This window comes from Micromys minutus (genome assembly GCF_963924665.1).
Source record: "Micromys minutus genome assembly, chromosome: 14".
NCBI classification, from domain to species: domain Eukaryota; kingdom Metazoa; phylum Chordata; class Mammalia; order Rodentia; family Muridae; genus Micromys; species Micromys minutus.
This window is the reverse complement of record NC_137983.1, coordinates 2,941,111-2,955,538: the sequence shown is the minus strand read 5'-3', so window position 1 is coordinate 2,955,538 and position 14,428 is coordinate 2,941,111. Positions and strand designations below refer to the sequence as shown.

Sequence of the window (14,428 nt, the reverse complement as noted above, 5' to 3'; positions counted from 1 at the left end):
TCCATTTTATAAGTAACACCAAGCTGAATGAGATCTGTCTTTCTGGTGTCTGTAGCAAACTTACTTTCCTAAGGTATGACTTTTAAAGCCCTTAGCTGGGAAACACAAAGCTTTTGGGATTTTTCTAATTACTATGACCCAACAGCCTTTTTTTGTTGTTACTCATCCCTTACATAGCATGTCAACAAAATACTCTCTCTTAAAAGATGGAAGGCTTGTAGTAAGCTTGCTCAAGATGTTAGTTTTACACACACACACACACACACACACACATATACACAGCCCTTATGATTTTCACTGAGCTAAGACTCTGTTCTCCTACAGGAGATGAGAATGTGGGCTGGGGAGATGGCTCAGCCTTAAAGGCTAGGCTCACAACCAAAACTGTAGGAGAATGATTGAAATTAGAGGAGGTGGTGACGGACACCATCCCAGTCCCTGTGCCAGTGACTGAAACATTCAGTCTCTGCCTCAGCTGACTTGTTCTCTGGGTAACACAATCCTGCTCTTACACTACATTTACATGATGGAATCAAAGATGCTTAGTGAAGGACAATGACTTACTTAGTGTGGAGAGAAACATGATCATAAAGCCAGCAAACATGGGGATGTGATAGCCAATCCTAAAATGGAAGTGAACAAAGAAAGATCACATTAGAGCAAGCAGTTATACACTTGCACAGTTATTTTTTAACCTGAGTGGGACCAAAGATGGGGTTCATTTGAGAGTATACTTTTAATCATGAATGCATGTACATAAATAAACAAACATGCAAATCTACCCACAGACAAATTATTCTTCCCAGAAAAGGCATCTCTCAAGACCTCAGGATCATCCTAGATGAGATTTCTAGGAAGCCAGCGCCTCCTGCACACAGCATTCAGTCTGTCCTATTCTCTCCAGCATCTCACCCAAGCCCTGCTCACCAGCTGCTGGTTCTTCACTGCCTCTGGTCTCAGCATTCAATACTCACACCACTTGCAAAGCCTGCAACATTTCATCTATAACCTGTATCCTTTAGGAAACAAGCTTCCATGCAGCTGTCTCCTCCAGGGACCAGAGCATTCTTTCTTTTCTCTTTTAACCACCTATATCAGTGGTTTTCAACCCATGGGTCACAACCCTTTGGAGGTCGAGTGACCTTCATAGGGATGGAATATCAGATACCCTATATACTATATATTTACATTATGATCCATAACATTAACAAAAGTTCGTTACAAAGTAGCAATGAAAATAACTTGGTGGTTGGGGGGGACACAACAACATGAGAAAATGCAGTAAATGCCACAGTGTTAGGAAGGTTGATAAGCACCGACCTATGTGAAGGTCTCTGTACTAAGCCTGAGTCTGTCCTTTGTGGATGAGACACTTGGGTGTTTGAATAAGATTGGCCTCCACAAGTTCATATATTTGAACAATTACTTACCAGGGAGTGGCACTTTAAAAGGATTAGGAGGAGTAATAGGTATGGCTTTATTGGAGGAAGTATGTCACTGGGGGTGGGCTTTGAGGTTTCAAAACCCATGCCGACTTCAGAGTCATTCTTTCTCTCTCTGCTTATAGATCAGGATGGAGCCTCTGCTCCAGTTCCTGTGAGCATGCTGCCACACTTCCTGTCTTGATGATAATGCACTATATATATATAGCAAGCCCTGAATTTACATGTTTGGTCATGGCGTCTCTTCACAGCAATGGAGCAGTGACTAAGACAGAAATTGGAGCTACTGAGTTACCTGTTAGTAAGAGGTCCTACAAATGGGTTGACCAGAAGTTGCATCAAAGCCTTTGAAGCAAATAGAATCCCAATCCGGATGTTTTCTTCTTCCAAGAACTCTATCCCTTGCAAACAGTTGTTTTTAGGTACGGAGGCAGCTTCAGTGACTGGAGGAGGGATGGTACCATCTGTCCACTCCACATGAAAGAGTCCATGCTCTTCTGCAGTCGTGGTGGTATTGTCAGAGAAGGAGAGCACGGTAGAGAGGGCAGGAGAGGGGAGAGCTGGCGGGGTGCCCCCAGCAGCACTCCTACGCAGGGAAGAGTTGCTGTCTTTGAACTCTGTCGCATACAGGAAGGTGGGCACAATGGGCACTGAAAGTCAATGAGGATAAGGACAGTCAAGGACAGACCCTTTCTCCAATACTATGTGGAAAGGAATTAGCCTGAGGTCCAATAGGCCTCTTCTTTAAAGCATACATTTCACCCAGGAGGGACAACATGCTAGAAACTTAGTCATACACTTCTGTAATGTCATGTAAGGTTAATGAAGTATCAGCCAGAACACAGAAGGAAGTGACCTTATTTAAAGCCTAATGAAGATGACACCTGCCCAAATCATCCTACTAGCTAAAGAACCAAATTCTACCCATGATTCGGTTAGTTTTCATGAATTTGTATCATCCTTACAGATTAGTTTACCTACTTATATCATGTATAACCTGAGCATCAACACTTAATAATTTATAATGATTTTTCACAGGTGGAGGCAAAATGAGAAATAATAATGTAACTCAATGCACATATTCTATATACATATATTCACCCATAGAATGTACACATTCCAGCTGAAGTAGAACAGCTGAAGTCCTGCCTCCTTGTGTTCGCCCAGAAGATGGAGGGCAGAGGAGGCTAAGTATTCAGGTAGTGTCGTGTGAGACGATCTCACTCTGAGGCAGCCCACAGGGATGGAATTCCAGCCCCAGCACTTGCTAGGGGACAGTTTGGACGTGTCACTTAACATCTTTGAGCATCTTGTTCCCTTTGTAAAAGTGACAGAACCTACCAGGAAGCATTGACGTCAAGACTTAATAATCTCTATGGTGGAGTGGAGTGTGTGTATATTTCCCTTTGAGGCAGATTCCGTATCTGCTATGCCAGTGTTTATAAGAGTTTTCTAAATATGACTCTAACTATAGAACCACAAGGAATGAGGATTGACTCTAATGGATTATCTACTTGTCACAAGAAGCCTCTTCTTTAAAGTGTCTGTTGACCCAGGAGGGACAACATACTAGAACTTGGTCATACACTTCTGCAATGTCATGTAAGGTTAATGAAGTATCAGCCAGAACATGCAGCACTGTGGGGCAATGAGCTGCCAACAAGGCAGGTCTTGGTAAGGACTTGGATGTCCTGTGTTTACAAAGAAGAGTCTGGAAAAGCATCACCGAGAAATGAATCTCATTGCCCCAGGCGACTCTAGAGTCAGCAGCAACCATAGAAAACATAACGGTGATAAAATGACATTCTGGCTTGGGTCTTCTCTCTGCCAGGCGCTTATGAACTTGTTTTATTTGGAACTCTGGAGTGCTCACTCTCAAGTCTGACAGCCTCTAGACCCTTCCGCCTACAGTTCCTGCTGACCCTCGACCTCCACGTCTTTTCTAGATGAAAAACCTAACAAGTTTCTGCTCATCGGTGCGATCAAGCAGGGTACGTGCTGCCTGCTGTGACCCAAAGCAGATACACCCTCGGCACGAAAAGCCCCAAACGTACCCACCACAGTGAGCAGCATGTTGTCCAGGAGCAGAGCCACAAACACCACCACTAGGACCAGCTTCCGGGACTGCCTTTCTTCCTTCAGCAACCGCTGAACAACCTGGAACATGGCCAGGGCTGAAGGAAGCTGGGCTGGGTAGAGAATGGGATGGGGGGGGCCTTCTCCTCCGGGTGCTTAGGAAGACCCCTTGACAGATGTGGTCTTCTGTCACCTTTACGGGAGAAGGGGAAGTCTGCCTGGTTCAGTGAAGCTCACTGTTCAAAACAAAAGCGTGAAGGGTTACAAATAGCACAAGAGTTTGAATTGTCCATTTCTTATATAATCTCAATAACTCAACATTTCCCACAATGCCATCCAGAGAAGTTTTGCGTTCCAAAGATTTAGGTCTGACATTACACCTACTGCATTGAAACGACTCTACAGATGGACAGCCTTCTTGTTTCTCGACTGTCAGACACCGGTCTCTCGTCTGAATGGCGTAGACATCTTGAGCAACTGCTCTCTCTTCCCTTCTAATTTTTAAATAGTATTAATTTTAGAATACAGTTGTAAAAGGCAACTTCATGAGTCAGGCACAGTAGTGCACACCATACGCCCAGCACTCAGGAGGTGAAGCCAGGAGGCACATAAGTTTAGGGCCTGGCCTGTACTGCATAGAGATTCAAGTCATAGCTACACAGCAAGACCTTGTCTCAAAAAATCAAGTAAATACAAATAAAAGCAACTTTATGACTATGTTGAGAAAAAAACCCTTATGTTTATCACCACTCAAAACTTATAGTGTAGGAAACTGTATTATGCAAAAATATGTGCCATGCTATCTGTCCACTAACAAGCACTAAGCAGAAAATAACAGTAAAAAATATCAAAGACTTGGAAGCTGGAGAGGTGTGTTCTGGGTCTCACAAGTGATGTCAACGGGAGCTAAAATCCCAAACTTCTTAACTTGTATATTTACTGTTTTTTTCTGTGGGTATACAGTGTTTGAAGTGCTCCCGGTTTTGTATTTAAGCTCCAGAACCCTGCTCGCTGTCACTGTGTAGTAGGACACTAACTCACAAGGAGTTTCCTCAGTGGGCTGCTGTATTGGTAGTTTCATATTTGGGAACCTGTATCAACGTCACAATCATGTCGCAGTGGCTCCTCTAACCTCAGGGAATCACAATTTCTGAGATTTCATTTGCTTTTTATGAGCTTCTATTACAGTGCCAACGATACCAACCATTTACTATTAAAGTGGTTTAGTATCATAAGATGTGCGATACTCGCGTGACGCTGTATCATAGCTTGGCGTGTGTATGTCAAAAACAAGTGTGCTTTTGTGGCACACTACAGCTTCCACAGGGAGATATCTTCCTTTGTTGGGTGGTTGTTGCCAGGGTAGAGGACAGGTATGAGTGGGATTGGAATACATAATATAAAATACACAAAAAAACCAATAGAATCTTTTAAAGAGATTCTTTAAATTGTGCTTATGTTTAAGACTAGAAAGACTGCCACTCAAGCACTGGTTACTTACAGTAATTTTACTCTTTCCCTGGCTTATCATTTTAAAATAATTCTATGATGGGCCCAGTTCATATTACGAGCCGTAAATAATTTTGAGTAGTTATTTCTGGGAGTAAACATCAGCCTCGAGTGGTAGAAGTACCCCAGGCACTGAGCTAGTCTAAGTCAGGGCCAGAAGAATATCCTCCACGCTACAGTGTAAGAGCAAGCTCTCGAGCATGACAAATCTGAACCAGGAACCACCTGATGCAAGTGATCTGAGACCCTTCATTTCTTTGTATCATAAGAAATGTCAAACTACAAACTTCCTTAAGACACATAAAAACCAAAGCAAGAAATAATTTTTAAAAAGCAACAGAAATGAAAAGTTGTTAGAGTAAAATAATTAGAGTAAAGACTAAACATACAATAAAACGGCATAAACATAGAACAAACACAGTAAACACAAAATAAACCAAAAACGGAACAAGAAATCTGCCGAGCCATCCATAGTAAACTAGACAGTCAAAACCCTCTGACAAGAAACAGACATTTTAAGGAAGAATTAAACTTGTTCAGAAAGAAAAATAAAATCTTACCTTAGAGCTCATCTTGATGTGAGGCACTCAGAGAACCGGGCAGCTGTTGGCAAGACAGCAGAGACTCTGCTCTCTGGAAGTGGATGTGCTGGTGGATTTATTGTTCCCTGTTATCTGAGGATAGTGTGTGTGTGTGTGTGTGTGTGTGTGTGTGTGTGTTCGCACACACACTTTGTCCACAAAGACTTAATTGGAATCTCCAACAGGTTTCATTTAGCCCTTAGCTCTGCGTCAAAGGCAGACAGGGTCAGAGCTGGAGAGGACAAAGGGAGTGAGTGAATTTTTCCTAAGCAGAGAGGCTCTGGGCTGCCTGTGTGTTCATCTGTGCCTCTTATCTATCACATTACTCTTTTAACTCTTGCCTAGATCTGGATACAAACTAGAATGCAAGATAGAACCAGGGTGCGCCTCCTTCCTTTGCTACATAAAGATGCCTTTTGTGCTCCAATTCTTTCCTTAAAAGTAATAAACTGTGAAACATTTATATGAAAAGAAAATAAGTGTTTACTGTTCTCTAGCCATAAAAACCAAATATCTAGGGCTAGGGACTCAGTTGATATAGTGTTTGCCCCACACATTGTATAAAGCCCCGAGTTTGATTTCTAGTCTACACACACACACACACACACACACACACACACACACACACAAAATAGTGAAACTGCAGGGCAAGGCTGCTACCTCAGCATGGAAGGATGCAAACGGGTTGGAGGGACGGATCTGGCCAGCCAGTACAGCTGAATCAGCAAGCTCTGGGTTTAGTAAGAGACTGTCTAAAAAATACACAGACAAACTGAGAAAGACACCGAGCACTGACTTCTGGCTTCCACACACATGTGCACACACATGCATTTGCACATGAACATGTAGAAGCGCACATAAAAGTACACAAATCAAACATCTGTGATCTACGTACAGACTTTTCACTGTGTCTTTTCATCCTAATTCTACCTCAGTGATGGGTACGAGGTAGCCTCTTATAAAGCTTTATTATGGGGTGACTGGACAGATGGCTACAGGACAGACAGCACCTCACTGTGGGATATTCTGGGCACCATAGGTCTGTAACACATGAAGCATCTTCAGTGGGGCATTGAGTGTAAACTTTACAAAAGGCCAAATAAGACAGATGAACGAGAGTAACAGAGGTCTCCTATTACGAGCTATCCTAATTCCATGAATTAGCTATGAGGATTGATTTAGGACTAAAAAAGGAAGAAGGAAAGAGGTTGAAAATGTGAATGTAGAGAGAGGACAAGGTCACTAAGGAAATGTGTCATTCCTGTAGGTCCTTTCAATTTAGTAGCACAAAACAGCACACATTTGCTGGTGTACAGTTCTGTTGTGCAGGTCGAAAGTCCAAACAGCTGTGCCTGGGTTAAAAGGGAGGTATCAGCAGGGATTCGTTCATTCCAGGGCTCTGGGTGTTGTGGGTCCGCTTAAATCCAACAGGCATCCAACATAACCCAAACACCAGGCCAATGAAGATGACAAGAATTTATTTACTGATTGATCAGGGCAGAATAGACACAGGACCTTAACTAAGACCCTGAAGGGACATTGTACTGCCTATTTAAAGAATAAAACCATAGAGCTGGGGGTAGGAGGGTTATAGCATTTTTTCAATCATATTTTGACATAAAGGGTTAAGCAAGGGAATTTCCATCAGTCAGGATAGGAGTTGATCCCTGGGCCTGGGAACATGAACTGCTTTGACTGTGCTAGAAAGATGGAGGGGTTGTCCTTGAGCTGTCTGGACTCAGACAACTTTTTCCTTACAACAGAAGCTACTATTGGGAAGTCCTCTAGGGCCTGGGACCTTGAATTTAATTTCTCCCTGTGATATATCTAGATTTAGATCTACAGTTAGATCTAGATCTAGATCTATGTTGCAGTATTAAAAAATAAATTGCTTATCTCTTTAACAGCCCTGAGGTCTCACTCCTCAGGCCCGACCCTGATACTGGCACACCTCTGGCACCCGGTCCGAGCCGCCACCAGCCCAACTTGTTCTCGAAACTCCCTTTCCTGGCAGTTTTCTACTGCCTGTTCTCTGCCTCTGTCCCGGGGTGTTTCTCTACCCCAAAATCCCACAAACACAACTCTACAGCCTGAAAGCTTTTCATACGGGTTTATATATTCAACTCTCAATCCACAAACCCACTACACAACAAGATTACATCAAATAGACAAAGATACAAACTGCCCTTCTATATGAGATATTAGACCTGTAAAATCATTAATGTTCATAGCTATTTAATGCCAATTAATATCACCTGACTCTAGCTGGTCCTTGGGAACCTCCATCTTGCCACGACCTCTCCTCTCCATCCTCTGACCTCTTAGACCTTCCTTCTCTCCACCCCCCTAGCCCCACCCTGTCACTGGCTTTTCTTTATTTTACTAATTAAAACGGAAAGATTCAAATAGTCACCTCTTGAGTGTGACTGGGCAGCCCTTCTTGGGGAAGTGGAATTCACGTGACAATACAAACAGCTTCAGGACAATCTACAGATATGTGTGTATGTGTGTATCAATCAGTAAAATATATTTTCTAGTTCTGGGCAAAGGGCCTTTTGGGAGTCCAGTTGGCACTCTGCCAACATGTTCCCTGGCAAGAGCACTTTCCATTCTCTGAGGTTTGGGCACCTCCTGGAGAGTGCAGCTGACTAGTAAAGAACAGTCACATGAAGTGGGGATAGAACAATCCTAACTGAAGAAAACTTGGAGATACCATCAAAATCAGAGCGTCCCAAAAAAGTATATGAAAATGATGATTTGGGGACCGGAGGGTTAAAGAATGAACATACTTTTACATTAGCATAAATAATAGCAACAATGAAACCACTGTGAAGTGCTGACTTCATTTACAGCATGTTGCTAGTATGTAGCCACTTTATATGTAATATATGTTATATTTAAAACATGTGAATACATTTTTCAGTGCAGTGCATATGTTCATAGCCAGGACAAATAAGTCTTCATAGATACCGGTGGTAATCACAGGAGTGAGTGCTTATCTTCCTCCAGTTGAATTTCTTTCATCTGTGTGGGGGAGGGGTGGAAGTCAATGGACAATCTTGGGTGTCAGTCCTCCTCTTCTACCTTGTGGAGACCAAGTCTCTGACTGGACAGTGTACTCACCAGGCTGGCTGGTCAAAGAGTAGGTCCAGTGACTTCCAAGTCGTCAGCTGCGGCAGCGATCGAATGTGCTCTAACATAGAGATTCGTGTGCACATTTTCAGGCATACACACACTTTTCAAAAGCTAAAAGTAACCTGATGCCTTCCGACGGATGAATGAACAAGCAAATGTGATAAATACCCACAATGAGATCTTATCCATCATGGATGAATCTTGAGAGTATTATACTAAAAGTATGTCATTCACCACAGGAAAAACTCTTTATGGTTTCATATGAGGTTCCTAGAATAATGGAATTCATAAAAACAAAAAATTGTCTGTGAAGATATGGGGGGAAGGGAAAATGGGAAGTGGTTCTTCAATGAGTACAGTTTCAGTTTCCCAAAGTGAAAAGCTTCTAAAGATTTAGTTGGCTGAACCAACATCAATACATTTAATACTGAACTGTATATTTTAAAATGTTTAACATGATAGGTCTTTTCTCTTTATTTTTTATTTTTGGTCTTGTCTCTTTTGATATAGCTTTTTAAAAATGTTTTTGACATCATGATTATATATAATATATATTTGATTACCTATTGAGAAATGTGTACATATTTATACATATATATACATCTATTGGGAAATACATATACATAGAGCATAATGGGTCACAGCTATAGTCTCATCATTCTGGAAGCTAAGGTAAGAGGATATCCATAAATTCAAAGCAGCCTGGACTACACAGAGAGTTCTAGGACAATCTAGGCTACAGATTGAACCCATTTCTCAATGAACAAGATGTAAACCAGTCCCAGCTAGTCTCAAACTCACAATCCCCCTGCCTCATCCTCCCTAGAACACGATTAAACATCTTAACTTTACATATCTTCCACATAACAGTGGAAAATTAAAACCTAAAGAGTAACCAGTAAGAAGCAATAGTTCCATATAGATACAGATATCCCAGTGGCCTCTAAGTCCCAGCAAAGAACAATTTCTGATCAGTGTGGAAGAGTGAGGCTCTCTCCCCACTTTGTGTGGCTGGCGATTGGGAGCTTCAGATAGACACTTGTTCCCTGGGCATATACAAATGACTGGAGCTGAGGCTCACAGAGCTGCACAATGGATGTCCTGTGACTCAGATCTGTAGGGTGTTTTTGTTTCTCCCTACTTCCTGTTTCCCTTAGCCGTTCAAATATTTAGCAATCACTTCATAATTCCTCATGTTTAGCAGACATCAGAGTCGCAGACCCACACTACAGAGGCATGGTTCCAAATGTCTGACTTTGATTCAGAAGTTATGTCCAGGTTTCTGAAAAGAGAACAGGGACACTTAAGGAAAGAGGCTGTAACTTCCTATGGCTGTGATCTTTATGACATTGAAGAACCTATGGAATAGTGTTGTGTCCAACAAAGATCACTCTCTGTGGGAGGGAATAAGTACTAGACTCCGGTCCAGGGGAGCAAAGGACTTTAAAATGCCAAAATTCACATTCCAAGCATGATAATCTCCATTTATAATCTCAACTCCTGGAAAGCTAAAGCAACTCCAGGGAATCCAACAGTCTCTTCTAGATTCTGAGGGCAGCAGGCTTACACATGGTACACACACATCAATGCAGGCAAAGTACCATAAATAAAATAAAACCTCATACACACACTTATAAACAAATATAAAACAAAACAAAAGCAAGGGTCGGAAATATAGCTCAGTCATAGAGTTACTGCAAGCATGTGCAAAGAAGCCTTAGAGTCAGTGTGCAGGATACACACACACACACACACACACACACACACACACACACTTAACATAAAAATGGGACTTCACATAATCTTTCCATTGCAAGACAGTAGCAAATTTAGTAATCTATAACTAGGCCAAAGGGCTTCGTTCCCAATCCTCTTGAAGAATGAGACAGGAAAGTTTAAAGCTAAAAGGTACGCATTCCATGACAGTGAAAGCAAGCGTCTTACCTAAGCCAAACCCTTCGTACTCACCCTGGATGTCCTTCAGCTGTGGCAGAAGTGTGCAGGTGCCTTGTAATAGTGTAGGACTCCAAAGCAGGCTGTTCTGATAGGATTTAATTGTGAGGACACTCACCTGAGACCTCAGCCACCTTCACTTCCTTGCTGGAGACCTAAGCCTCCTGCCCCCATCCTCCCCACCTCCTGCCCCCATGCTCCCCACCTCCTGCCCCCATGCTCCCCACCTCCTGCCCCCATGCTCCCCACCTCCTGCCCCCATCCTCCCCACCTCCTGCCACCATCCTCCCCACCTCCTGCCCCCATCCTCCCCACCTCCTGCCTCCATCCTCCCCACCTCCTGCCCCCATCCTCCCCACCTCCTGCCCCCATCCTCCCTTTATCTCTTTGCATGGCGAGGACCTTCCCTTCCTTCTGTGGGCTCCCTGCTTCTTGGCGTGCCATTCGAAAGACCTCTTTTACTTCAAGTGCTAGATTCCTTTCTAAATTAAATTTTTTGTATTTATTTATGTGTGCATTCGTGAGTATTTGTACACATGGAAAGAGGATATATGAGGCCAGAGAAGGGCACTGGCTCCCCTGGAACTGGAGTTTCGGGCAGTTATGAAATAATTCTATTTCTTTAAGGCAGGGTCTCACCCTTTCTCAGACAGACTCGGACTGGTCTCTTCCAAGCTACATCTTAGTCAGGGTTTCTATTGCTGTGGTGAAACACCATGACCAAAAAGCAAGTTGGGTAGGGAAGAGTTTATTTGACTTACACTTCCATATTTCCGTTTATTATTTAAGGAAGACAGGATGGCAGGAACTCCGGGTGAGCAGGAACCTGGAGGCAGGAGATGATGCACAGGCCATGGAAGGGTGGTATTTAACTAGCTCGATCAGTCTGTTTTCTCACAGAATGCAGGACCACCAGCACAGGTGTGGCACAAGCCATCAATCAGTTCTCCCATCAATCACTAATCAAGAAAATGTCCCCAGGGCTTGCCTGAAGCCAGATCTTGTGGAGGCATTTGCTTGAGGTTCCCTCCGTTCAGATGACTTTCACTTGTGTGAAGCTGACAAAAAACTATCCAGGACACTGGGGTTAGAAGTATGCAGGGGGTGACTTCTTTATTACATGGGCAGTAACAGCTGAACCCTGGTCACAGAGACATTTCTCCAAGTCCCAAGGCTTATAATTCTCAATGTCTCCAGTTGTTCAGGTCACTGAAGCACACGTCACCAGGGCAGGACTGTGTGGTAGAGGCTCATCCATTTTGCAGAAGCTGAGAAAGCTATGATCACCAAGACTCTTTAAGGGCATTTCCCCCAGTGGCCTAACCTCCTTCTACTAGACCCTCTCTTTGAGAGTTCCCCCCATCTCCCAATGGTGTCATAGGCTGGCCTTCAAGTTTTTGTCACAGAGGCTTTTGAGAAACACTTGCATAGCAATAACTGTATATTATTGTTTCTATTAATATTACTGGTTTATAATTTTTGACTCTCTGGGCTTCATAGAAGATGGGCTGAGGTACCACAGGCCCTGAAGAAGACTCACACATTTCCAGAGCCTTTTTACTTAAGAATGAGAGTTAAAAACACAATCTTCCATGTTGACCTCAGTTCTGAAACCCACATATCCTGGGCAGTGCAGGCAGAATTCTACCTAGAACAGTTGGACTCTCAACCTCAACAATCCTCATTATTGGGTTTGGTCATACACTATGGAAATTGACCATCCTCATGAACCCTTGGACAAGAGATACAGTGGAGATTGGTGGAGATAGTGTGACTTTACTGGAGTAGGAAAGGCGGGGTCACTTAAGAACAATTCACATGTATTCTCTAAATTCAGTTCTCATCAGACTCATTCCTAGTAAGTGCACTTTTCAATCCTTACTAAGAAATAGAGGGGGTCTCTTTAGCCATCACAATGGATTCTAGTTATGCCATTGAACAACTGTGGGACTGTGGACAGCTTTTTGATTTCTCTGTGCCACTGGCTGCTAACCTGTAGAGTTTTTGTGGAAGGCCAATGAGTTAAATTAACAGCGAGCAATTAGCAGGCCATGGTGAATCATGTCTTTATAAAGATACAGGCTGGAGGATCACTGAGTTCCAGGGCAGTCTGGTCTGCATAATGAGTTCTAGGCCAGCCAGAGCCACATAGTGAGTGAGACCCTGTTCTAACAGCAAGCATTTAGAAGAGTGTGTTACAGGCCCCAGACCTTAGAACAACAGATGCCATGAAGGAAGTACTGTTCAGGTTTTGGAACCCAAGACGTAGGCAATAACACTTCCCAAAAACAAACAAACAGACAGACAGACAGACAAATGAGAACAGAGACCATCAAAGTCCGTCATTCTGGGAAAGTCCTTTAATGGACTAACCTTGTGTTATGCCTTCTGTAGCTCTGCCCCAGGCTAAGTGTTCTTGCTAACTGAGATGTGGTTTTGTGTTTAAAATCTCATCCTGGGAAAGGCTCAGAACAGCACTTGGGTCCTGAGCACCCAGTGCAGTAGATGGTGGGCTAATAAAATACTTTCTATTGGCTTGAATCTGTGTCCAACTCTTCTGGTGGCTCCCTTACAACACCTGGGACATAGTAGGAAAACACTATGTCCTGAGAACTTAATTACCAGAAAAACATGAAGACATGGAATCTGCTCTCCATAGTCCCTCTATTTGTGGGGAGAATTTCCAAACATTAAGTTCCCTAAGTAAATTCCCCTTTGAAGGGCATCACCTCCCCTGACCACTTTAGAGCTGTTACTTCTTGCTCACCCCAAGAATTTACAGATTTCTCAAGACTTAATTCGAAACACCAAGCAATGTTCTTCCCATTTTCATCTTCTCCAAATTCTTTGCTCACTTGTTTGTGCTTCTGCAGTGCTGGAAACAGAAGCTCGGCTTTTCTATCTGCTAAGCAAGGGATCTGCCACTGAGCCCAGCCCCTCTTCTCCAAATACCAACTGAAACCAGTACTTCCCCGCTCCTCCTGGCCTTAATCAACACTAGGGACTTTAAAAACAAACAAACAAACAAACAGATACACAATCTAGCATTTGTGTGTGTGTGTGTGTGTGTGTGTGTGTGTGTGTGTGTGTGTGTGTACACTCTGTCTGTCTTCAGACACACCAGAAGAGGGCATCAGATCTCGTTACAGATGGTTGTGAGCCACCATGTGGTTGGCTAGGATTTGAACTCAGGACCTCTGGAAGAGCAGTCAGGGCTCCTAACCACTGAGCCACCTCTGCAGCTCTATAATCTAGCATTTCATTTTACAATGTTTTACATAATTATCACTCTAGGATCGTATGTCTTTTTCTTGTTTCCATTATTTAGCTTTGTGTTCCTTACACTATTGTACTGCACTTAATAAAGCAACGCCATCTTTGCTTCAGAGATACGGCACAGGCACACAGACATAAGACTGGTTAAGTGTGAGCCTGGCGTGCTCCATCTAGCCTGGTAAAATGTATTTATGGCTCAGAGCAAGAATGTGTCCTTCAGTTCTCGGAGTTTCTCCAGTGAGCACACCATGTGGAGTTCATTACCAGTTAGGCACTTGCATGCAGAAGGCATCCTTCGAAGGCTTCTGAGTCTGAGTGCACTGCAAGTAAGCTAAGGAAAGAGGACTTTCATAGCTCTGAGATTCGGACTTAGGGACAATGCAGAATGTCTCTGGAGCTTTGCCTGGAATAACAGTTTACTGATATCATCAGAGAGAGGGCTTTTTAGCAGATTCT

The 14,428-nt window shown here is 43.2% G+C and overlaps 1 protein-coding gene across 1 annotated transcript in view; it reads right to left on the bottom strand.

Annotated features, from left to right (window-relative positions):
- SLC18A1 (solute carrier family 18 member A1) overlaps positions 1–3,608 on the bottom strand; it is a gene marked incomplete at both ends in the record, with an annotated part of 30,721 nt that extends 27,113 nt beyond the window's left edge. Inside the window, 3 exons of the mRNA XM_080928851.1 lie at positions 565–623; positions 1,738–2,092; positions 3,497–3,608. Of these exons, the coding sequence (XP_080784977.1) occupies positions 565–623; positions 1,738–2,092; positions 3,497–3,608 (526 nt within the window). The remainder of the gene's footprint in view (positions 1–564; positions 624–1,737; positions 2,093–3,496) is intronic.
- Positions 3,609–14,428: the final 10,820 nt, after the last annotated feature.